This window comes from Corylus avellana, chromosome 10 (assembly GCF_965113065.1).
Source record: "Corylus avellana chromosome 10, dhCorAvel1.hap1.2, whole genome shotgun sequence".
Taxonomy (NCBI): domain Eukaryota; kingdom Viridiplantae; phylum Streptophyta; class Magnoliopsida; order Fagales; family Betulaceae; genus Corylus; species Corylus avellana.
Genome location: NC_142499.1, coordinates 1467643 through 1493378, shown reverse-complemented (window position 1 = coordinate 1493378; position 25736 = coordinate 1467643). Strand labels below are relative to the sequence as shown.

The window sequence follows — 25736 nt, the reverse complement described above, 5'->3', positions numbered from 1 at the left end:
TCATATTATTTCTCTGTTTGCAGAAAGGCAAACATCCTCGTTCATCTCCTCCATTCTCAGACGTCCGAAGAAAGCATCTTCTGGTTGTAGAGCTTTGCAAACCCACTTTCGTGGCTGAGAGAGAAATGTCAGACCCACGATCAGAACCCAGCACCAAGCCCAAAGTGGTGTGCTGCATTGGCGACATCCACGGCCACATAAACAAAGTCCAAAGACTCTGGTCCAACCTCCAGTCCCAAATCGACCCACAGGACTTCAAGACCGCGCTCATCATCTTCCTCGGCGACTACTGCGACCGTGGGCCACACACCCGCCAGGTCATCGACTTCCTCATTTGCCTGCCCACAACGTACCCGGACCAGACCCACGTGTTCCTCAGCGGCAACCACGAGTTCGCTTTTGCCGCATTCCTCGGAGTCCTGTCTCGTCCTCCGGACGAGGGGTTCGAGTTCTCGGAGGCGTGGACGGAGTACGAGGGGAACGAGGAGCGAGAAGGGTGGTTCAATGGAAATGGGTACGAGGATATGCACTTGCAAGGGAGGATGTGGGGCGGGACTACCTAGGATAGGTTCGATGCATATGGGATAGAGTTCATGGGCTCGGTCTACTATGCTGGGCCTACTTTTGAGTCCAATGGTGTTCCTCATGGGTCTGCTGGTACTGGGCCTGATTTTGTTTCTAGTTGTCTGATTTTTTTTTATAAGTACATTACAAACCCGCAAAACTACAACAAACAAATAGAAAGAATATGTTCCTCTCCGCTAACAATCGTAGAAGAATTAAAAGGAGGAAGAGGAAAAGAGAATGCTGCCAGAGTGAGATCTGGCTGCGGCCCAACGTGCCAAATAGTCGGCACAGAAGTTTGCACTTCGGTGAACCTTTTGGTGGTTTTCAAACAGGCTCTTACAATTACTGCTACTGCTGTTGTTTCATTATGCTAAATTTCTGAACTTAATTGTGGGCCAGATTTGGTTAAGGCAGTTCCTGATGAGCACAAGAAGTTTCTTGCTGATCTAGTTTGGGTGCACGAAGAGGTCAGATTGCATTTTTTTTTTCTTTTCTTTTTTTATTGTAAACTATGAGAAGGAAATTATTAGTTTATAACCAGTTAATTGGTTAACTTTCCTGTTCAAAATGCTGAATTAGTGGGCTTTATTAAACTGCCGCTTATTCCTAAGTTTAAGCAAAATAAAAAAAGAGTAAATACTTTGACACTATCTTCACTTTCATGTGTAGAGTTAGGATTCAAATTCGAGACATCTGCTTTGAGTATGTTAAATTATCACTTATCTCAAAAATTTATGCCGATAAAAAGATTAAATTTAATCGTTTAGGTTTCGTTTGTTACGTGGAATAACTATTTCATGAGAGGAATGAATAGCTTTCATTAAAAATGGGAGAATATGGAATGAAATGGCTATTCCTACTATTTGATCCTTATCATATATTCAAACACCATTCTTTTATTCCAAGTATTTTTTTTTTTCCTTAATGAAATAACTATTTCGCCTACAAAGGTAATCTTTTTTTTTTTCCTACTTGAATTCAGGAAAAGACCTGTAAGGGATTGTCATGTCCACACTAATTCAGAAGGAAGAGAGAGTGGGAAATCTTAAATAAAAACAACAAAAAAATTGAAAAGGGGTGAGCTTCCCAACAATAAACTCAAAACGAAAACAATTGTGTAAAAATACAAACAAACAGTAAAAAATGAAACAAACAAGTTCCTTAATCTCTCAATAAAGTTGCAACTTGTTAATTTGATGTTCACAAACCGACTGTTGGAACTATCCTCATTTCCTTAGTGGTAAAAGAGAAAATATGGAAGTGTAACGTGTTTCTTAGCAAGTTAAAAGTAAGTATATATATAAAGAAAATGGATTAATTGTTTTAAAAGAAAAATACAGCATATTGTTGTATTTTTTTTTTTTTTCTCTAACGGTTAAGATTTAGTTATAATTTTTTCATGACATTAAATCTGTATCTGTATGGTTGAAAAAATTATGAAATAGTTTTTTTTACCTACTTAAGTCAAAATCATTTTGTTTGGTAGCATGTATTTCTCACTCACTTTTTTAAATAATATTATTTAAAAAAAATTTATTTTTCACATGTTTACCTTTGTTTCAAAAAAAAAAAGTACACACTAGAAACCTGGTCGAAGTAGAACTGTCATTTTCTGTTCATATTTAAGGTGTTTAATACGACTGACCCATATGGTTGTTGAAATTTGAAAGCATGAAAGCTTCCATGTAGTTGGCTAAAAGAAGAGGTTTTGTGGGTCAGTCGGATTAAACACCTTAAATATGAACAGAAAATGACTCCTACACGAGAACTATACAAAACCTCTTCTTTTAGCCAACTGCATGAAAGCTATATATATATATATATATATATATATATACGCTCAGTGAAATCGACTTGAGCTACATTTTGATCCCCAAACGCGTCTATTTTTGCTTCCCTTCTAATCACCATCCACTCCTTTCTTTCTCACCAAATTTCCCACCATCTGCACCCTATATCTCTTATCCACTACTCAGTAGAAGCTTCAGAGTTGGCTGAGTTGGTGTTTACAAGAGCAAGGTTCATTTTGGGACAAATTTTTTGTGTTGGATTAGATGGTAACTGGGAATACATGGTAGAAGTATTTCACAAGCATACGGAAATTCAGAGAAACAAGACTGAGAAAAAGATAAAGTAGTTGTAGTCACTATTGTTTCCCTACTGCATACATATGCAAGTATAGAAAAGAAACCCACTTTTGGACACAGTAAGATAAGTGCTTAAGCGCATATTGTAGATCACGCGAGGAAGGAATGGCGTCGGCTTTGGCGGGAGATGATCTCTCCCGGTCGACGAGCAGCCGGAGAAGCTGGGCGTCGACGAGCTTCCGGGAGGTCTGGACGGCTCCGCCGGACGTGTTCAACCGGAGCGGCAGGCAGGAGACCGATGAGGAGGAGCTCCGGTGGGCTGCCATCGAAAGGCTACCGACCTATGACCGGCTGAGGAAGGGTATGCTGAGGCAGGTCCTTGAAAATGGCAGGGTTGTGCACGACGAGGTCGACGTGACAAGGCTCGGGATCCAGGACAAGAACCGGTTGATGGAGAGTATTCTCAAGGCTGTCGAGGAGGACAACGAAAAGTTCCTTATGAGACTCAGGGAAAGGACTGACAGGTACGCACTTGTCGTTTCTTGTTCCTTGTCGTTTTTTTTTTTTGTTTGGATTTCCTTTTTGTTTCTGGGTTTGTGAATTTAAGGTTTTATTTGGTGGTTTCGGATTGGTGGCAGGGTGTCGATTGAGGTTCCTAAGATTGAAGTTCGCTACGAGCATTTGTCAGTGGAGGGGGATGTGTATGTTGGGAGCCGAGCGCTTCCTACTCTGTTTAATGCCACCTTGAACACAATTGAGGTATATTAAAATATGTTCCTTTTTTTTTTTTTTGTGTGTGTATATTTCTGTTTAGATTTTGTCGTAAATTTTTTTTTTGTTTTATTTTTTTAAAAAAAAAAATTGTGAAACAGAGAGATAATTTCCCTTTAAGCAACTGGGAATGGCTTAACTTTGTCATTTGGAACAATTGTTGCTGTGTCTTTTCCTCCAGTTGTTCTGGGAGGGAGTTTGTCAGTTTGGATTCTTTTGACAGGAATAGTTTATTTAAGCTTTTGCTGATAACTGTTTCTGTTCTTTCCATTTTCAATTTGTAATGGGCAACAGAGTATTCTCGGATTGGTTCACCTTGCTCCATCCAAGAAGAAAAAAATCCAGGTACTTGACTGTATTAGTGGAATCGTCAAACCTTTAAGGTATCTTCATGAAGCGGTAGATTTTTATTTTTTTTTCAAATATGATTGATGGGGAAATTAACTTGCTTGCCTTGTATCTGGTGTATGTTGTTTCATTGGATGAAGTGAACTGTTCTTATTTTGTTTCTCTAGAGCATGGCCTTAACTTCTGATATGGTAATTCCAGGATGACTCTGCTTCTGGGTCCTCCAGGTGCCGGGAAAACAACATTGTTGCTGGCGCTTGCCGGGAAGCTCGACAATGATCTAAGGGTTTGTTTCCCAATCTCTTTCTATTTTTACGTGTTTCTATTTTTACGTGTCTCACTTTGCATAATCCTACTAATTGATTGGATTTCTATACATAAACAGGCATCTGGGAAAGTCACCTACTGTGGTCACGAACTGAATAAATTTGTTCCTCAACGAACCTGTGCTTATATTGGTGAGCATGATCTTCACCATGGAGAAATGACAGTGAGAGAGACACTGGATTTCTCTGGACGCTGTCTAGGGGTTGGGACAAGATACGAAATGTTGTCGGAACTCTCAAGAAGAGAGAGAGCAGCGGGAATTAAGCCGGATCCTGAGATTGATGCGTTCATGAAGGCCACAGCAATGTCAGGCCAAAAGACCAGTTTGGTTACGGATTATATTCTCAAGGTTCAGTTCTGTCTCTTTTATTTTGCAGCATCTGTTTTTTTACATCCAACAACCCACTTTAAGAAAGCTGACTTCGTAAGAACTTTTGACAGATACTTGGACTGGATATTTGTGCGGATATTATGGTCGGAGATGAGATGAGGAGGGGTATCTCTGGCGGACAGAAGAAGCGTGTGACAACTGGTATAAACGTATAAGCTCGTATAAGTATTTTAAATGAAAAAATATAATTTAACTCTCAAATTATCGGCCACGAGCTTGTACCCCGTGCAATGCACGGGTTGTTTTTAAAAATGACAGGACGAAAAAGAATAATAATAATTAGTGGATGTATAAATGATAGAAGAAAAAAAAAAAAGTTTCAAGGATGAAGCAAAAAAAAAAAAAAAACCTTCTATAAAGCTTTTAAAGAAAAAGAAAAGCATTGAGAGACCATTTACAACAACACAAATGCTCAAGTCATTTTTCCATGCCCGTATATATCTTTGCATTCCCAAAATAACTTTATTTAAAATACTTTCAAAGAGAGAAGTTTGAAAAATTACACTAACTAATTTCCTTCTCCTCATTCAATTAACTAATTGGCTACCCAAAATAAAAAAAATTAAAAAAAAATAAAAAAAATAAAAAAAATAAAAAAACTTTCATTAAATTATGGTTAAAAAATAAATGAATTATATCATTTCTCTTTCTTCTTTACTCAAAAGCATAAAAAAAAACATAACCAATGAAATTCATAAGGTATAGGAAGAAGTCCAATCAAATAGAGCTTTTTTTCTTCCAACCATACTTTTGCATTATAAAGTTTTTTTTTCTTCCAACCATATTTTTTCCATCTTTTTCTTATCTCATCCTACAAATTTAATATATCAATCATTAGATTTGTAGACTCATGTAAACTCTACACAAATTCAATGATGGATTCATCCATTCATTATGGAGATGGTTAAAAGATAGTTAAAAATATAATAAATTCTATCATTTCTCTTTATAAAAATTATAACAACAATTAAAGACCAAAAATAGAATATGAAGCACAAAACTACATAAATTTTAAAAAAAATAAATAAAAAAAAAAAACCAGACAAATAAATGTACATTTAGCATTCTCTGCTACATTATTTACCATTTTTCTTGAATTGCAAACACAATTTCCAAAGCCGAATCAAAATTAATACTAATACAATAAAATATAATCGACTTTTCCATATACTTTTCTTTCATAGGTATAGAAAGCAGTCATGTCAATTAGATTTTTTTTTTTCAACAATCGTTCGTATATATATCGTTAAGAAAAACTACTTTTACAATAAAAGTAAAAAATATTATAAAAATTTAAACAAAAAATAGAGACAAAAAAATGGAATCAAAAGCACATAACAAAAAAAAAAAAAAAAAAGACTATTTACTTCTTTGCTACATTATTTATCATTCTCTCTGAACACACCCCTTCAAATGCAAATTTCATAACCCAAACATTTTTTTTAAAAAAAGAAAAACACATATTTTATCAAATAAACTAATTGCAAATTAACAATAATTAAAATCGATCCTTAATATCTATCGACCAGAGAATGAATGTGTTAGTTTCGAATTTGAAAAGAGTGATTTTCTTAATCAAATTGGCACCAACAACTAAATATACATCACAAATAAAGAATAGAAAAAACAAAACAAAACGAAACAAAAAAAAAATAATAATAAATCCAAATTTCTATACGTGAAAAAGAGGGGAATTGGTGTTTGAGTGAAAGTGAAACATGGTGTTTTAAACCAAGTCCAAAACTGACGAATTTAAAAAGAGTAATTTTCTTAATCAAATTGGCACCAACAACTACCGAAATATACATCACAAATGAAGAATATGGAAAAAAAAAAAAAAAAAATCCAAATTTCTATACGTGAAAAAAAAAGGGGAAGTGGTGTGTTTGAGTAAAAGTGTGAAACATGGTATTTTAAACCAAGTCCAATACTGACGAATTTGAAAAGAGTAATTTTCTTAATCAAATTGGCACAAACAACTACCGAAATATACATCACAAAAAAATAATAATAATAATAAAATAAAATTCCAAATTTCTATATGTGAAAAAGATGGGAAGTGGTGTTTGAGTGAAAGTGTGAAACATGGAGTTTTAAACCAAGTTCAAAACTGACGAATTTGAAAAGAGTAATTTTCATAATCAAATTGACGCCAACAACTACCGAAATATACATCACAAACGTATAATTTTTTTTTAAAAAAAATCCAAATTTCTTTAAGTGAAAAAAATGGGAACCTTCAAAACTCGGTTGGATGAGCAAAACGTGATGGCTCATCTTTTTCTTTCTCTCTTAATTTATGATTGCTTTGCTTCTTTGTGGCAAAACCAAACGTACGATCGCCTCAAGCTTCATCTCCCCAAACAATTTTGCCAACTACCCAACTTTCCATTCCCGGAGGAGTTTTCGGAATATCCCACAAAAGATCAATACTCATCATATTCTCTCTATGAATTCTATAGTTTACTCCGAAAAGATCGCTGATATCTGCAACAACCTCTTGCTTCAGGCAATTCTTCTTCTTCTTCTCCTTCTTTTATCTTCCAAAGAAACGAAAGTTATTTGAAAAAAACAGGGGACAATTAAACGCCCGTTGATAGAACTATCTGCTCAAAATCACTTGAAAAACCGAAACTAAAACCCAACATTAATGGACTTATAGAAATCTGCTTAAAAAAACAGGGGACAATTAAACTCCGGTTGACAGAACTATCTACTAAAAATCACTTGAAAAACCGAAACTAAAACCTAACGATGGACTTTTAGAAATCTGAAACGATGTTTTGTTGTTTAAAAACTTTGGCATGGTAGAATTGTGGAAACCGGATTGGCACTTGTCAAAATTTTAAAGGCTCCCGTTTAAAACTCTCCTAGAAGAGACATGTGACAGACATATGTGATGCCACTTGTTAAAATATTGATACTAATATAACACAAATAAGTGTCATTCAAAAACCCAGAACACCCAAATAAAATATAAAAAAAAAAAATTATGTATAGGGACAATTCTTCATAATCTCATTATTATGTGTATGTTTATATTAGAATATAACATAGATCTAGAATAACACATTATATTAAAATATAAATGAATTAATTGTAGTCATGAGAAAATATTCTGTTTGCATTAAATAATTTTTAAAATATTTCCGTAGGCTCATTATTTGAGTTTAAGAAAATCTGTTTGAAATTATTTAATTAGAAAATTATTTTGAATAGATATAAAATAGTCATAGTAAAAAGCAAAAATGAGGCAGTGTGGATAAGGATTATATATATATATATATATATATAGTAAACGTTCAACCATGCAAATTGGCACAAAAGAATGACACTGTTAAATAGAAGTTTGTGTTTGTAGGCACAAAATTTTAGATGTATTTGAAAAAATAAAAATAAAACAGAATGTTTTTATTAAGAATGAACAAAAGATCACAAAAGAATGTTTTACTATTCCGATTCTGTATGCATACGGTTTGGATTCTCATTAGTGATATCTCAAATTTGAAATGTTGGATATGGTTTGTTAGCACTAAAGAAGGGCTTCAACAGAATCAAGATACGCTAAATATATTTGGTGAGAATTTTTAAATATATAATAACAATAATAGTTAATGTAGTATACATACTATAATTTCACAAACTTCTCCATTTTAAAGCCAAACATAAAAATGAAATTCACAACATTGATCTGTCTTTACAAAAAGAGGGGAAAAAAATGTCAATCCAACCAACTACTTAAAAGTAAAAAAAAAAAAAAAAAACAAACATACTTCAAAAGGAAACCAAATCAGTTAATGATAATTTGTTTATGAGACTTTTTATGTTGCTTGAAATCCACATCTGATAGAGAAGTCTACTGATAACTTCGAGCAAATCTTGACCCAGAAGCAAATCTTAAAAGATCTAGGGTTTATGCAATCACTCAAACTATATATTGACTTTGTAGCATTTAAATTTTTACGAAATATAAAATAATAAAATAATGATGATAAAAAACATTGACTTACCTGTCTGAAATTAAGGCCCTTAGAATCAAAGAGAGAGAGAGAGAGAGTCAATGGTGGTTTCAATGACGAAGAGATGATAATGGAATTGTATATTGAGTGGTTTGTCTCGAATGATTTATTTCAACCGTTTTTTCTTATGTTTTTTTTAATAGTTGAGGGTGGTTGGGAAGGGATATAAGACTTGTTTTGAATGCTTGCACTGTTTCATTTAAATCTGAAATGATGTTTTGTCGTTTAAAAACTTTGACATGGTAGAATTGTGGAAACAAACCCTCCTAAAAGAGACATGTGGCAGACATATGTCATGCCACTTGTTCAAATTTTAGAGACTCTTGTCTAAAACTCTCCTATTATATATTATATTAGATTTGTCATTTGTAATTTAGTTTTTTAATGTTCAAAAAATAATAAAGTAGCTTCCAAATTATTAATTAATTACAATTTAACCAGTTAATTAGTCATTATCATCAAATAAAATGAAAAGTTTAATACAACCTCGTTTTGATAAGATTTAGTTATTAAAATGGCCTCTTAAAAAAATAAAATTTTTTTTAAAAAAAAAAGAGTTTAGGAAACGACCAGCAGCTTCGTTTCTTCGATTTCTTTCTCCATACAACCGTACAGATTTTACCGAAAGAGTTTTACGAACTGAAACTGAGGTGGAACACACGTGGCTCTCTCCTTCTTTTTCTTTCTCTGGTTCATCTTCTCCGAAACATACATCAATTTTTTTTTCCTCTTCTTCTCTTTCTCTCTCACTCATCTTCCTCCACCGAACCACCATGCATGAAATCACACCCCAAAATTGCCAAAATACTTCAGCGGGTTGCCGGACTCTCCCACGACATCCAAATCAGCGGGCACCGACCAGCTGTCCCGCCACCAAATCCACAGTAGTCACCATCGGCTCAAGCTCGCCGAATCTTGCCACAGGTCGCCATCAAGGTCACCGGGCCTCGCTCCCTAAGGTTCGCCCGAAGGCCATTTTTCTCTTTCTTTTGCAGAAGAATGAAGAAAGGATGCTGGAAGCCAGGCACAGTTGCGCAGATCGGTGCGAACTTGCGGACCGGCTGTCTCTCCGGTGAAACTTCAGTCCCGCCAGCGAACCTGCAGTTTCGCCAGCACCCGTGGTCTCAGCTTAAGTTGGCCGAACCTCGCTTCCTAAGGTTCGCCAATTCACTTCTCAAGATTGCCGACCCCGCCGCAGGTTCGCCAAGCACTCTCCAGCAGAGACCTGCTGCTTCCGCTATCGCCAATCCACGCCATCGCCAATCTGCGACGTGGTTCGCTCTCCGTGATCGCCAACCATTTTTTCTCTTCTTCCGTTTACCCTCTCTCACTCTCGCTCACCACCATAGAACCAGGGTAAGGATTTTGGGGTGATTTTTTTCAGATGGGTGTCGATTTGGTTTGATGGGTAAGGATTTTGGGGTGATTTTTTTAGATGAGTGTCGATTTGGTTTGATGGGTAAGGATTTTGGGGTGTGATTTTGAAACAGAAGAAGCAAGCAAAAATGCAGGAGAATAAATGCAGAGGAAACCAGTTTTGTTCTTCTGCATTTTTGGGGTTCTGCACTCAGTTTGTACTTCAGGTTTCTTTTTCTCTGTTTGCGGTGAATGCAGAAGAACAAAAATTTCTTTAGTAAATAAGCTAAATACTGTGGATTCGGTGGCGGGACCGCTGGTGGAGGAAGATGAGTGGGAGAGAAAGAGAAGAAGGGGAAAAAAAAAATTTGATGTGTGTTTCGGGGGAGATGAACCAGAGAGAGAAAAAGAGGGAAAGAGAAAGAAGACAAAACTGACAAATTTTTTTTAGTTTTTTATGCTACAGTTCAGCCACGTGTGTTCCACCTCAGTTCGTAAAATTCTTTTGGTAAAATCTTTACGTAGGTGTAGCATTCCTCACAAAGAAACGAAGCAGATGAATCCAGCGATTGCTCTGAATTCTGATCACTAGGCGTAAAGGAGCACCAACCCGGCGGAGGCAGACCATCACTGAACTGGCTTAAAGGGCTTTTCGGAGATGCTGGCGGCTCAGGAGTCTTCCCATACATGGGCTTAGAAACAAAAGGATGGTTCAGAAGCATCTCGGCCGTCCACCTCTCACAGGGTCCATTGCAAAACACTTCTCAGAAAGTCCTTCCCATCCTCGGAGAGCCCTTGAGGTATTCCCAGCGACTGTTTGTCAATCGCAAGCCGGAGTTTCAGCCATGGTTCAACCAAGAACACCGTGCTGTACGTTCCCTTGCCAAGAACCCGCCGCCTTCGCCACATCGCCATGAAATCCGAATAAGCACGGAAATACACAGTGAAAACGAAGAAACAAAGCGTTTTAGGGACTAGAGTGAAAATAACGTCGTTTCCTAAACCCTTTTTTAAAATTGACTTTTTTAAGGGCATTTTAATAACTTAACCTTACCAAAACGAGGTCATGTTGAATTTTTCACCCTATTTGACAGTGATAACCAATGGAGTGGCCAAATTGCAACTAATTGATAATTTGAAGGGCTATTTTATTACTTTTTAACATTGAAAGGCTAAATCGCAAATGATTGATAGTTTAAGGGACTAAACTATATTTTTTTTCTATTTTAAAATATAAAAATAGATTATTTCCGTAATATAATATAAATAATTTGAATTATTATAATTATGAGTCTTGATATAAATGTGTTTTTTAATGTAAATGAGCGGGTTTGTGGATATGTATATACGTATGTGTGTGATGAATGTAATGAATAGGTATATTATAATATATAGACTCGAAATTAAATTATTTTTGATTTAAGTTAATTTATTTAATTAAATCTTAACAGTAATTAATTAACAAACAATTAGAATGATGCTGGTGCAGAAGAAGCATTTGTAATTATACATTACCAGTGTGATTGTTTTATTATAATGGCGGTGCAGGGGAGATGTTGGTCGGACCAGCAAAGGCTCTTTTTATGGATGAAATATCAACGGGGCTGGACAGTTCTACCACATTCCAGATATGCAAGTTCATGAGGCAAATGGTTCATATAATGGAAGTGACGATGGTCATTTCTCTTCTGCAGCCAGCACCAGAGACATTTGATCTCTTTGATGACCTTATCCTACTTTCAGATGGTCAGGTTGTGTACCAAGGTCCAAGAGAAAATGTCCTCGATTTCTTTGAGTACATGGGTTTCAAATGCCCAGAAAGGAAAGGGGTTGCTGACTTCTTGCAAGAAGTAACCTCCAAGAAGGATCAAGAACAATATTGGTTCAAGAAGAACCAACCTCACAGATACATCTCAGTTCCCGAATTTGCACAGGCCTTCAGCTCTTTCCACATTGGCCAACAGCTTGCAGCTGATCTTAGTGTTCCTTATGACAGATCCAGAACCCACCCAGCTGCTCTGGCGACACAGAAGTATGGTATTTCAAATATGGAACTATTCAAGGCTTGCTTTTCAAGAGAGTGGCTGCTAATGAAGCGTAATTCTTTTGTGTATATATTCAAGACTACCCAGATAACAATCATGTCCATAATTGCCTTAACAGTTTTCTTTAGGACCGAAATGTCGGTTGGAACTGTAATAGATGGAGGAAAATTTTTTGGAGCACTATTTTTCAGTCTGGTTAATGTGATGTTCAATGGAGTGGCAGAACTGGCAATGACTGTTTTCAGGCTTCCTGTCTTCTATAAACAGAGGGATCTCTTGTTCTATCCTGCATGGGCTTTTGGCTTACCTATCTGGGTCCTTAGGATCCCTCTATCATTATTGGAATCAGGAATATGGCTCATTCTTACATACTACCCAATTGGATTTGCGCCGGCTCCTAGCAGGTAAATGGGGCCTTGATTTCTTGTCTATGGAAATCTGATTCCCTACTTACTAGATGCTGGAATTTTATGTATCAAACTCATGGGGTTTAGTCAATGTTTCTTTCATTAAAACATTTCTTCCTTCATTACTTCAGGTTTTTCCGACAGTTCTTGGCATTCTTTGGAATACATCAAATGGCATTGTCTCTCTTTCGGTTCATTGCTGCACTTGGAAGAACACAAGTTGTTGCAACTACGCTGGGTACCTTTGCCTTGCTATTGGTTTTTGTGCTTGGAGGGTTCATTGTTTCCAGAAGTAATTAATTCATCTCTTTCCAATCTGGCTGTCCGTATAATTCAAACATTAATTTATTTGATATCAAATTTTGACTCTTCATTTTGTGCCTGTAGATGACATTGAACCATGGATGATATGGGGCTATTATACTTCTCCTATGATGTATGGACAGAATGCCATAGTTATGAATGAATTTCTTGATAAAAGATGGAGCACGGTAAGATATCTTCACGGTCTAATTGTCTTCATTTGTTGATTTTGGAATTGCACCTACATTTCTTACATGCATATGCAAATATAAACTCAAATTATGCAGTTTTGACTCCATAGCCATCATGAAAATCATCCAAAACTTTTATCTATTGCAGCCCAATACAGACCCCAGTATTAAGGCAGCTACAGTTGGAGAAGTCCTTCTCAAGTCCAGAGGCTTCTTTACCGATGATTATTGGTTTTGGATTTGTATTGGAGCACTCTTTGGATTCTCACTTCTCTTCAACTTGTTATTTATTGCAGCATTAACTTTCCTGAATCGTAAGTTATCTTATCTTATTTCTACTCAGAGTTTTCATTCATAAAAATGAAATTCCAAGTTGACAAACCCTTTTGTGGAAATAAATTTCAGCTTTGGGTGATTCAAAAGCTGTCATTTTGGATGAAGAAAATGACAAGGAGAATGAGAAGTCATCCTCTGGAAAGCATAGAACAGAAGGTTTTATCCTTTACCTTTCCCCTTCTATATTAATGGTTCCCTCATTTCTCCGCTTCTGCTGGCATTTAGTTAAAATTAGCTCATCAGTAATTCTATTTCAATTAGAGGGGTAGAAATTTTAATGTTATTTTCTAACAACCATGTCATAATTTTGAACCACCATGTTAAACTCAGAAATATTCCTAGCTACCTGCATCAATGTTTTTTTTTTTTTTTTCCTTCCTCTAGAGAAGGAAAATAATGAAAAAAGGAAAAAGAAAAAGTGCCTGAAATATGTCCCATGACATGTATATTTGAGAAGAAAAGAAAAGACAAAGGTTTTGTTAGTTAACAAAAAATCTGGTTTTGGCTTAAGAAAATAAACTTCAAGGCACTACAAAGTATTCAGGAGAAAAAAGCTTACATGCTTGTTTCAATGGCTAAGAGGTGTTAATCATCTTCTTCAATATGCCTATCCTTTTTGTGAAACAATTACAGGTATTGATATGGCCGTGAGAAGTTCTTCAGAAATTGTTGGTGCCTCAAATAATGCCCCAAGAAGAGGAATGGTTTTGCCCTTCCAACCCTTTTCACTTGCGTTTAACCATATGAACTACTACGTGGATATGCCTGCTGTAAGTCGCTCATTTTAAAAACTTTTCATTCTCTGCCAAATAAATTCAGGTTTTCATTGACATTGTTAACTATCAAATGCCAATACAAGTTCTTGTCAAAATTCTTCTTAATCTCCAAACAACGAGGTAACAGTTTGGCCTTTCCTACCAGGAAATGAAGAGTCAAGGGATTGAAGAAGATCGTCTTCAATTGTTAAGAGATGTTAGCGGTGCTTTCAGACCAGGCATATTGACAGCACTTGTCGGTGTCAGTGGTGCTGGGAAGACGACCCTTATGGATGTGTTAGCAGGAAGAAAGACCAGTGGATACACCGACGGAACCATTACCATCTCTGGTTATCCTAAAAACCAAGCAACATTTGCCCGGGTTAGCGGTTACTGTGAACAGAATGACATTCATTCACCGTATGTTACTATCTATGAATCTGTTCTATATTCAGCTTGGCTCCGTCTCTCTGCAAATGTAAAGACAGAAACGCGAAAGGTATGTTGAATGGTCCTCTAGCTAGAATCAATATCTTTCTAGACCTTTAACATTCATTTGTTTAAACTCACCAAAAGTTTGGATTCCTATAAGTATCCAACTTCTTAGTGTGCGTTTTTTGAATTCTTATTTTAATTTTCTATTTGTGGTACAGATGTTTGTAGAAGATGTTATGGAATTGGTTGAGCTTAAACAACTGAGGAATGCGCTAGTTGGCCTTCCAGGAATAGATGGTCTTTCAATAGAACAAAGGAAGAGGCTGACAATAGCTGTGGAGCTGGTTGCTAACCCTTCTATCATCTTTATGGATGAACCAACATCTGGTCTGGATGCCAGAGCTGCTGCTATTGTTATGCGTACAGTGAGAAATACAGTGGATACTGGAAGAACTGTTGTATGCACAATCCACCAGCCTAGCATAGACATTTTTGAAGCTTTTGATGAGGTACTGCTCCATTTTCTTAACTTCGTTGTTAAAGTTTGTTATTTCTATATTTTTTATGCATCTTTGTTGCAACATGTGTTTTCAACTTTGACATTGGTCTTGATGCAGCTACTGCTGATGAAAAGAGGAGGGCAAGTCATTTATGCTGGACCTCTTGGTCACCATTCTCACAAGCTAATTGAATATTTCGAAGTGAGTGTCTGTTCCATGCTTGTTTTTTAGAGTTGATCAATATGTCTAATTTCATTAGATTCAAACTAAGGAGATTCAAACAAGTGAGTTCCATTTCATTAGATTTTCCCCTTAGGGTTGACTAGCAAGAGTTTGCTAGCCATTGACTAATGTCTATAACCTATGCCAGGCTGTTTCAGGAGTGCCTAAGATCAAGGATGGTTACAACCCTGCCACATGGATGCTTGAAGTCACTGCTCCTACAGTTGAGGCTCAACGTGATGTTGATTTTGCAGAAATTTATGTCAACTCCTCACTTTATCAGTAAGTTCTAATCATATGATTATTTTGAGGATAGTTGCTTTCTTACGGTCGTGGGATTTTTTTATATTTTGTGATTCTCATTTCTCTCTTGATGGTCTTTCAGGAGGACTCAGGAACTCATCAAAGATCTAAGTTCTCCAGTCCCAGGCTCCAAGGACCTCTATTTCCAAACCAAATTCTCTCAATCTTTTCCTGTTCAGTGCAAAGCTTGTTTCTGGAAACAACATTGGTCTTACTGGAGAAACCCACAGTACAATGCCATTCGGTTCTTCATGACAATTGTCATTGGTACATTATTTGGTCTTATCTTCTGGAAGAAAGGACAAAAGACGTAAGTCTTGAGATTTTAGTTTAGAAAGTGATCTCTACTGATTGAATGGGAGCTCCCCTGTTTTATCTTCATTTTCATTGCCATTTGTATCAGATGTTAGCTCTAATATTTTGTTAACAGTGACAAACAACAAGATTTGATCAATCTTTTTGGAGCCATGTTTGCTGCTGTGCTTTTCCTTGGAGCCGCCAATGCTTCTGCAGTGCAGGCTATTGTTGCCATTGAAAGAACAGTTTTCTACCGTGAAAGAGCAGCCGGGATGTATTCTCCTCTGCCTTATGCATTCGCTCAGGTAACTTTTATGCAATTCTTCTCTTTTCTTGTAGGGCTTTAATCCCAAAACTGTGAAAACAGACTATATCTTGCAAATAATGAAACTCTATTACACAACTACACTTTTTAATACTCTACTAATTATGCAGGTGGCCATAGAGACAGTTTACGTTGCAATTCAGACTTTTGTTTACACTCTTCTTCTTTACTCCATGATTGGGTTTGAGTGGAAGGCAGCCAAATTCTTGTGGTTCTATTACTACATATTTATGTCTTTTGTCTACTTCACAATGTATGGAATGATGCTTGTTGCACTGACGCCGGGCCACCAAATTGCTGCCATTTGTATGTCGTTCTTCCTCAGTTTCTGGAACTTGTTCTCTGGTTTTCTCATTCCCAGGCCGGTATGTTATTCGAACTCAATCTGTGTTGCATACTGCGCTCACTTATCTCACCATTTGATGATTTATGGTTTTCTCTAAAAATGGCTTAGCGTTAGATAAAATCGTGTCTTAAAAAATACACCCACTTTCATATTGTGCGTTCAAACCACCACGTTTTTCAAACACACTTCTAAACAACTAACTTTCCGTGGTTTTGTTTAAAAACGCGTGTTTTGCCTAAAATTTGCAGGTCAAGCTTACCCTTAAAATATCACTTCGCATACAAAACTAACGGTAGTCTGCACATTGCAGCAAATCCCCATTTGGTGGAGGTGGTACTACTGGGCTTCTCCAGTGGCTTGGACACTATATGGCCTTGTGACATGTCAAGTGGGCGACAAAGATGGTGTCGTTGAGGTACCTGGAAATGGTAACGTGCCACTGAAGATGTTCCTTGAAGGGGGCTGGGGTTTTGATTATGACTTCCTTCCAGCCGTTGCCGTGGCCCATGTCGGCTGGGTTCTTCTCTTCTTCTTTGTCTTTGCTTATGGCATCAAGTTCCTCAACTTCCAAAGGAGATAACCAGCTTCAGTTACACAGTAGTCTCAACTGTATACACAATAGGAAAGCAACCGTGTAGTAGTTATAAACCGGGAAACAAAAAAAGTCACCTTCCTTCTTTTTTTTTTCCTTTTTTCTTCTAGTGTATTTCTGTTCTTTTGTTCATGCTTCTCCATAAAAGCGGCTATATTGTCCTGCTCCTGCAGTGCAGACTGTACAGTAGACAAGCAAAATACTGTACAAAGACAATAACTGTAATCTTATATAAAGTCTAAAGACATTGAGAAGAGTGTTTTCTCTGCATTAAATCCGTTTGTCACGTAGATCTTAAGATTATCCTTTATAATCCTAAGATTATCCATTGTAATTCACATTATATTATATATAGACACAATTTTTTTTCAAATTAGTTTAGAGAAAATTTACTTTAACCTATTCTAATAAGTAATAAGCGTCGTTCAACATGTTTGAATTTTAAAAAAAATCAATGTTTGAAATGAAATTTTCTCCAAACCATAAAAATTAGATTATTTTTTTTAAAAAAAAAATAAAAAATACACGTTGGTACCACCATAATACTACCATATTTTTTTTCATTTATACCCACCAAACTACCGGAAATAATATTTAAATACATCAAACCACTTTTGCTTGTCAAAAATGTGACTCATCGATTCATCGTCATGAGTAGAAAAATGATCGCATGCAATGGATTTGATTCCATTTCATAAAATATCATAATTGATTCCATTATAAATTTATAATTATTAAAACAAATCAAAACAAGTTAAAATTGCAGTCAATGCCACGTCAGTTTCCTTTTTTGAAAAAACAAAAAGTTGAGTGAGAAGAAGGCGTGTTGGGTGGGTTTAGTCATTATTTGCAGAAAGGCAAACATCCTCGTTCATCTCCTCCATTTTCAGACGTCAGAAGAAAATATCTTCTGGTTGCAGAGCTTGCAAACCCACTTTCGTGGTTTAGAGAGAAATGTCAGACCCACGATCAGAACCCAGCACCAAGCCCAAAGTGGTGTGCTGCATTGGCGACATCCACGGCCACATAAACAAACTCCAAAGCCTCTGGTCCAACCTCCAGTCCCAAATCGACCCACAGGACTTCAAGACCGCGCTCATCATCTTCCTCGGCGACTACTGCGACCGTGGGCCACACACCCGCCAGGTCATCGACTTCCTCATTCGCCTGCCCACAACGTACCCGGACCAGACCCACATGTTCCTCAGCGGCAACCACGAGTTCGCTTTTGCCGCATTCCTCGGAGTCCTGCCTCGGCCTCCGGACGAGGGGTTCGAGTTCTCGGAGGCGTGGAAGGAGTACGAGGGGAACGAGGAGCGAGAAGGGTGGTTCACTGGAAATGGGTACGAGGATATGCACTTGCAAGGGAGGATGTGGGGCGGGACTACCAAGGATAGGTTCGAGTTGGTTCTGCTGATGTGTATGATGAGTCCTACGTGGAATCCTATCATTCGATGCATATGGGATAGAGTTCATGGGCTCGGTCTACGATGCTGGGCCTACTTTTGAGTCCTATGGTGTTCCTCATGGGTCTGCTGGTACTGGGCCTGATTTTGTTTCTAGTTGTCCGATTTGATTAGTTGCTTTGTGGTGTTTGATTTGGTGGTTTTCAAACAGGCTCTTACAATTACTGCTACTGCTGTTGTTTCATTGTGCTAAATTTCTGAACTTAATTGTGGGGCAGATTTGGTTAAGGCAGTTCCTGATGAGCACAAGAAGTTTCTTGCTGATCTAGTTTGGGTGCACGAAGAGGTCAGATTGCATTTTTTTTCTTTTAATTGGTTAACTTTCCTGTTCAAAATGCTGAATTAGTGGGCTTTATAAAATTGCCGCTTATTCCTAAGTTTAAGCAAAATAAAAAAAGAGTAAATACTTTAACACTATCTTCAAGTGTGGAGTTAAGAATCAAATTCAAGACATCTACTTTGATTACGATAAATTATTACTTATCTCAAAAGTTTATGTCGATAAAAAGAGTAAATTTAATCGTTTAGGTTTTGTTTGTCACGCAGAATAACTATTTCATTAGAGGAATTAATAGCTTTTATTGAAAATGAGAGAATATGGAATGAAATGGCTATTCCTACTGTTTAATGCTTATCATATCATATATTCAAACACCATTCTTTTATTCCAAGTATATATATTTTTTTTCTTAATGAAATAATTATTTCGCTTACATAGGTAATCTTTTTTTTTTTAATTCCTAATTGAATTCGGGAAAAGACTTGTAAAGGATGCTTATTTCCACTCTAATTCAGAAGGAAGAGAGAGTGGGAAATCCTAAATAAAAGCACCAAAAAAACTGAAAAGTGGTGAACTCCCCAACAATAAATTCAAAACCAAAACAACTGTGTAAAAATACAAACAAAGAGTAAAAAATGAGACAAACAAGTGCCTTAATCCTTTTCAATAAAGTTGCATACATAACGATAACATAGCCAAAGAAACACGTACCAAACATAACCTTAATTATACTTTAACAGGCTTTTGTAATGTGCATTTTGTTTCTAGGACGATGTCTGTGTGGAAACAGACGATGGGCTCCTACATTGTAAGTTGATTGCTGTGCATGCTGGTTTAGAGAGAGACAAAAATGTGGAAGAGCAGCTGAATTTTTTGAGAGCCCGGGACACCCGAGTTCCCAAGGTAGAGGCTCTTAGCGGAAAGAAGAATACATGGGATATCCCAAAGGTGATTGCTATTTGCTCCCTATCTCTTATATCTCATGCTTAGTTCGAATTGTCTTTTTACCCCAAATTGGGGCAAATTCAGACAACCAATTGAGAGAGAGTTTCTATACATACAACCCACATGTTTTTTTTAGCCCTGAAGAGTTAAAATCCATTGGAGCCCTTTTCGTACGACAAATTGTAGCCAATCCGGATTACTTATAAAGCCGCTACTTTTTTTTAGGAGCAATTATCTTTTGCTTCCATAAATTATAGCGTTTTGACACTTTCTCTCCATAAACTATTAACTATAATACTTGACCCTATCAAACTACCATCTTATGACAAAAAGCTCACTTTTCCGTCAGTCAAAGAGGTTAAAATTAACGGTCAACGGTCATGTATAAGTCATGTCCCATTTTAAATTTTTTTTCTTCTACTTTTGCCCTCACTTCAAACAAATAAAGTTAATATGTTTAGGAGGGTATAAGTGTCATTTTCTTGGTCTGAATTGAGGGAAAAGTGGAAGAAAAAAATTTTAAATGGTATGACTGTTGACCTTCAATTTTAACCTCGGAATGAGGCTTTTTGTCATAAGATAGTAATTTGATGGGGTCAAGTGTTATAGTTGGTAGTTTATAGGAAAAAAGTATTAAAGCGCTGTAGTTCATGGGCAAAAGGTAATTACCCATTTTTTCTATTATGGTATACTAGGAAATTGCTTTCGTGACTTCATTTAGAGAGAATCGTATCATCCTTATAATATATTTGGCATTTGGTGATCTCATAGGAACTGACTGAGAATCCCACCATTGTGGTGAGCGGTCACTATGGGAAGCTTCACGTGGAAGGACTCAGGCTGATTATTGATGAAAGCGGCGGACTAGAGGAGAAACCAATGGCAGCAATCGTGCTTCCGTCGATGAAGATTGTCCGTGATACGGATGTTTTGGCAAAATAGTTTTCAAGCTTTTGGTGAATATTGATCATAATGAAGTGTCGGTATTCTTTATTTCTAAACCCTGTGAAACATATGATCAAGGGAAGAGGGATTTTGACGGCCCCACGATCACTGCCAAATCTCTCCGGCAGTCCTGCCGCCGTCACTAAATCGCTACCGCAGTGGAATATACTTTTCAAGACTTAACAAAACCAACCCATCAATATTTATTGCTTTATTGGAATATGGAAATATTTTGTTTAAGATGCCATTTGATTTTTGAACATTCGTTGAGGATGTGATACTAACGAATAAGACGACAGTTGATTTCACTTTCCGAGCCCTACTTGCGTCGTTTTTGTAGACAAGCAAGCATGAGATAAGAAATTTCTTTCTCAATCACGACCTTTCTTGGCAGCTTTTGAGCATTTGGATGCTGGTGACTGAATCGCTAGGATATGCAGATACTTCTTTTGGTCAGGCGACTCAGGCCAGGATCCGAAAGCACAAAATTGTGCAAGAGTAATGTGAAATAAGGGATTGGAATCAGGATTTGGGATGCAATTTTTTTTTTTTTTTTCGGTCGTTCATTCTTAATTAAAAAAAAAGAAAAAAAAAAGAAAGTAAGTGTTTTGAGAGTTTGTAGGTGGTAGAACAATCCGATGTTACAATTTTTGTGGTACTTATTATATTAACTACTAAAATGTGAATTCATCGAATAATAGTTCATATGACACCACGTTTATAAATTAATGTGGTAGTACATGTTTATCACTTTAAAAACCATCCTGTATGACTCTTAATTTTTTGTTTTCTTGTAATCCTTTTTTCCATATTGAATAGGAAAAAAATTACAATAAAGTAGAGTAACATATGATAGTATCACTTTTAAAATGTTGATAGATATTAAAGTAATAAAAATAATAAATATTAATGTAAATAAAATCTTTAATTATATTAAAAAAATGATGATCGGAAAACTGAGAAAGTCCAAACGGGTTAGGTAAATCTTGATTTTGATGGACCTTTTCATATCCATTGAATTTGTTATGTTTCTGGATATAGTTTGGGTAATGTTTGAGTAATGCTAGAAGTTTTTAGAATTCTCTTATAATAATCCTAAATGTAATGTGACTTTTAAAATTATCATTAAATTTAATATAAAATTTATTAACTTTTAATCTATTGGTGATTTTAAAAATTACGTCACATCGTAAAAAACTTTATAACATTACTCCTCTAGAATTGACCAATGAAACTATAAATACATGCTTTGTAATGACGTCTGCGTTTTTCAGATTGTATTCTTGAGCTCTCTGCGCATCCAAAAAAGAAGAGAAAAGAGGAGAAATGTCAGGCCCCCGATCAGAACCCAACACCAAGCCCAGAGTGGTGTGCTGCATAGGCGACACCCATGGCTACGTCAACAAGCTCCAAAGCCTCTGGTCCAACCTCCAGTCCCAAATCGACCCACAGGACTTCAAGACCGCGCTCATCATCTTCCTCGGCGACTACTGCGACCGCGGACCGGACACCCGCCAGGTCATCGACTTCCTCCTTCGCCTGCCCTCCACGTACCCGGACCAGACCCACGTGTTCCTCTGCGGCAATCACGACCTCGCTTTCGCCGCGTTCGTCGGAGTCCTGCCTCGGCCTCCGGACGAGGGGTTCGAGTTCTCCGAGGCGTGGAAGGAGTACGAGGGGAACGAGGATCGAGAAGGGTGGTTCAAGGGAAATGGGTACGAGGATATGCACTTGCAAGGGAGGAGGTGGGGTGGGACTATCAAGGAGAGGTTCAATGTGGCGAAGGGGACGGAGTACAAGGGCTCGATCTATGATGCTGGGCCTACTTTTGAGTCCTACGGTGTTCCTCATGGGTCTGCTGGTACTGGGTCTGAATTTGTTTCTTCTTGTCTGATTTTATTGATTGTGGTATTTTGGTGTTTGATTTTTTTGATTCAGTGGGATGGTGGGTACTTCTGTTTTGGGGTAATTGTTGGTGCTCGTGTTTGATTAGGTGGTTTCCGTGTGTAATAATTAGTTTCATTGTGCTAATGCTAAATTTCTGAACTTGATTGTGGGCAGATTTGGTTAAAGCTGTTCCTGATGAGCACAAGAAGTTTCTTGCTGATCTGGTTTGGGTGCACGAAGAGGTCAGGGTTGCATTTTTCATTTTTATTGTAAACTATGAGAGGAAATTTATTAGTTTATAACCAGTTGGTTTACTTTCCATGTTCAAGAACAATGTTTGATAAGCCTATTGATTGTATCGGAGAAAATAATGAATTACCTTGGTGATGTGAATTTTGTTTCCAGAACGATGTCTGTGTGGAAACAGATGATGGACTCATACATTGTAAGTTGATTGCTGTGCATGCTGGTTTAGAGAGAAACAAAAATGTGGAAGAGCAGCTGAATTTTTTGAGAGCCCGAGACACCCGAGTTCCTAAGGTAGAGGCTCTTAGCGGAAGGAAGAATGTATGGGATATCCCAAAGGTGATGGCTCACTATCTCTTATATCTCCTTTTTAGCTGTTCGAATTGTCTTTTTACCCCGGATTGCAGCTCATTGATAGAGGGTTCCAATAGAACTGACTTGTTTTCGGACTTTCCGAACACCTGCTCGGGTAGATAAGAGCCCTTTTCATGTAAGGGCAGGCTGCAATTCGGTTGGAAAATTGCAACCAATCCCGATCACTAACAAAGCTGCTACTTTATCATGGGATAGAGATTCCTTTGCTCACAGTCGTACTTGATTAGGAAATTGCTTTTGTGGCTTCATTCAGATATAATCGTATCATTCTTATAATATGAAATATGACTGAAGTTTATATATTTCGCATTTGGTATCTCATAGGGACTGACTGAGAATCCCACCATTGTGGTAAGTGGTCACCATGGGAAGCTTCACGTCAATGGCCTCAGGCTGATTATTGATGAAGGCGGCGGATTCGAGGGGAAACCAGTGGCAGCAATCGTGCTTCCGTCAATGAAGATTGTCCGTGATACCGATGTTTTGGCAAACTAGTTTTCAAGCTTTTGGTAAATGGTCACGATGAAGTGTCTATATCCTTTCTTACTAAATTTTGTGAAGCATATGATCACAGGATGAACGTCAGTACTCCCCATTTGTTGGTGGAAGATAATAGAGATGAAAAAGTGACTCCAATTATACAATTACTTGAAGGAATATTGAATAATTCTAGACTTGTCTAGTGCTATTTTTCTGCAATGCTTGTATCATGTAATTGGTGAAATATGTTGAATGCTGTATAAACAGCCACTGCAGTCTTGCAAGTTGCAGATACCGATGATACATGAACTTTCTGGCCATGGACAAGTAAAAGGAACAATAAGCTTTTCTCCGTAGTACATTATGCTTATAAGAGAGACTGTATCAGTTGCACCCCCTACATTTATTCCCAGTAAAGGGGAAAAGAAAAAAGATATATAATAAAGCTTTTCACTCTCTTCCCCCCATCAGGGCTTGAGCTAGTATTCTCCATGGACACTACCATTGGCCATGACCCCATTAGCTTTTGTGTCCTTTTAAATCTTATCCATCACTACAGTTGCACTGAGTTAAAGTTTATAGATTAAATAAAACAGTGATAATAGTTTACACTTTACAGGTAAAATGTCGTTTTACTTTCTCTTTTCAGTTAGTATTTGGACAAAAATAAAAATAAAAAATCTAAATTGGGGGGAATTTTTTTATTTTTTTTTATTTTTACTCGATCTATTAAATTGATATTTGTCATTACAACATATGAGTTTTATATTTATTTTTTAGAATGCCCATCAAATCACGCTTCTTTATATATAAACATATGTCAATTTAATACCTTATCCAATTGGCAAAAATGAGTAATGCTACAAAGTTACTCTTGTGTTATTATTGTATCACTTTAAGAATGAGGTGACTTTTAAAATTACAATTAGCCTTCTTTTTTCCGTAGTACATTATGCTTATAAGAGAGACTGTATCGGTATGCATCCCCTATATTTATTCCCAGTAAAGGGGAAAAGAAAAAAGATATATGATAAAGGAAGCTTTTCACTCTCTTCCCCCCGTCAGGGCTTGAGCTAGTATTCTCCAAGGACACTACCATTGGCCATAACCCCATTAGCTTTTGTGTCCTTTTAAATCTTATCCTTCACTACTGTTACACTGGGTTAAAGTTTATAGGATTAAATAAAACAGTGATAATAGTTTACACTTTACAGGTAAAATGTCGTTTTACTTTTACTCATTTCAGTTAGTATTTGGACAAAGTTTTTTCTCTATAAATTGAGGGGATTTTTTTTACTCAGTCTATGAGATTGATATTTGTTATTAGAACATATGAGTTTTATATGTATTTTTGAGAGTGCTGGTCAAATCATGCTTCTTTTTATATATAAAGATATAATTTGAAGAATTTTGTCAAACTCAATATAGAGAAAAACATTATTCAATTGGCAAAAAGAATCAAATGCAGTTGTCTCAAAAAAGCGCATTTGAATTCTTTCCAATTTATTTTCTCTCCGGTCCAAATCGACCGGAAGGGAGCCGGTTCTTGCTAAAGTAGAGGCAAAATTGTTCAAAAAGTTTTTTTTGGACAATTCTACCCCTATATTAAAGAGAATCGGCTCCCCTCCTGTCCAAATGGACTGAAGAAGATCTCAGTCCAAAGCCTGATGTTTGAGTCTGGGCCTGGTTCTGTGGAAGTCATGGAGTTGGCAAATAACGATATTGGGCTCAATAGTTTTGAGGTTTTTTTATCTGTTTGTGAAGCGGCCTATTGCTTGGCCTAATTGGCTTCTTCTCTCTTTGATCCCAATAAGCAAAAAACCAACCCATCAATATCGATTGCTGTATTGGAAGATGAATATTTTGTTTAAGATGCCATTCGATTTTGACAGGGGATGGTATATTCGTTGATGATGTGATATCAACGAATAAGAGGATAGGTGATTTCACAGCCCACTTGCGTCGTTTCTGATGACAAGAGAGCATAAGGTAAGCAGTTTCTTTCTCAATTATTATTCAGGCTACTGTTACTATTTCTGGGCACGCTCGTGGTTTCGAACAATTGGGTGCTGGGGATGCTGGTGACTACTGACTAGTAGCTAGATATGCAGATACGTCTCTTGGTCAGGGCAGGATCGGAAAGTACAAAATTGTACAGGAGTCATGTGAAATAATGAAGACATAGAATA

The 25736-nt window shown here is 36.9% G+C and overlaps 3 protein-coding genes and 1 pseudogene across 7 annotated transcripts; all 4 read left to right on the top strand.

Annotated features, from left to right (window-relative positions):
- The first annotated feature begins 125 nt into the window (after window positions 1-125).
- LOC132191678 (tyrosine-protein phosphatase At3g09960 pseudogene) lies at window positions 126-1242 on the top strand (annotated as a pseudogene). The gene is made up of 3 exons (XR_015909332.1): window positions 126-657; window positions 967-1034; window positions 1237-1242. The product of XR_015909332.1 is annotated as a tyrosine-protein phosphatase At3g09960 pseudogene (transcript).
- LOC132191327 (ABC transporter G family member 39) lies at window positions 992-17185 on the top strand. 3 transcript variants are annotated; one of them, XM_059606279.2, is made up of 21 exons: window positions 992-1034; window positions 2804-3178; window positions 3293-3413; window positions 3720-3808; window positions 3975-4059; window positions 4159-4449; window positions 4542-4632; window positions 11415-12315; window positions 12450-12610; window positions 12706-12809; window positions 12961-13126; window positions 13218-13304; window positions 13782-13918; window positions 14070-14402; window positions 14557-14847; window positions 14956-15039; window positions 15209-15342; window positions 15446-15673; window positions 15794-15965; window positions 16096-16350; window positions 16642-17185. In XM_059606279.2, the coding sequence occupies exons 2-21, from the start codon at window positions 2820-2822 to the stop codon at window positions 16909-16911; spliced, it is 4359 nt and encodes a 1452-aa protein (XP_059462262.2). In that variant the 5' UTR covers window positions 992-1034; window positions 2804-2819; the 3' UTR covers window positions 16912-17185. The 3 variants fall into 3 exon arrangements, with proteins under 3 accessions (XP_059462262.2, XP_088367112.1, XP_088367113.1); XM_088510987.1 differs by lacking the exons at window positions 992-1034; window positions 2804-3178; window positions 3293-3413 and having other exon boundaries at window positions 3747-3770; XM_088510986.1 differs by lacking the exons at window positions 992-1034; window positions 2804-3178; window positions 3293-3413 and having other exon boundaries at window positions 3746-3770; window positions 14557-15039.
- A 578-nt stretch (window positions 17186-17763) lies between these two features.
- Window positions 17764-20879, top strand: LOC132191766 (tyrosine-protein phosphatase RLPH2). The gene is made up of 5 exons (XM_088510988.1): window positions 17764-18326; window positions 18379-18461; window positions 18608-18675; window positions 19438-19617; window positions 20386-20879. The coding sequence occupies exons 1-5, from the start codon at window positions 17878-17880 to the stop codon at window positions 20554-20556; spliced, it is 951 nt and encodes a 316-aa protein (XP_088367114.1). The 5' UTR covers window positions 17764-17877; the 3' UTR covers window positions 20557-20879.
- Window positions 20880-21819: 940 nt separating this feature from the next.
- On the top strand, window positions 21820-23766 carry LOC132191765 (tyrosine-protein phosphatase RLPH2). Of its 2 annotated transcripts, none has more exons than XM_059606854.2 (4): window positions 21820-22420; window positions 22621-22688; window positions 22852-23031; window positions 23392-23766. In XM_059606854.2, exons 1-4 carry the CDS (start codon window positions 21886-21888, stop codon window positions 23560-23562), a joined length of 954 nt encoding a protein of 317 aa, XP_059462837.2. In that variant the 5' UTR covers window positions 21820-21885; the 3' UTR covers window positions 23563-23766. The 2 variants fall into 2 exon arrangements, with proteins under 2 accessions (XP_059462837.2, XP_059462838.2); XM_059606855.2 differs by having other exon boundaries at window positions 21864-22427.
- The last annotated feature ends 1970 nt before the right edge of the window (window positions 23767-25736 follow it).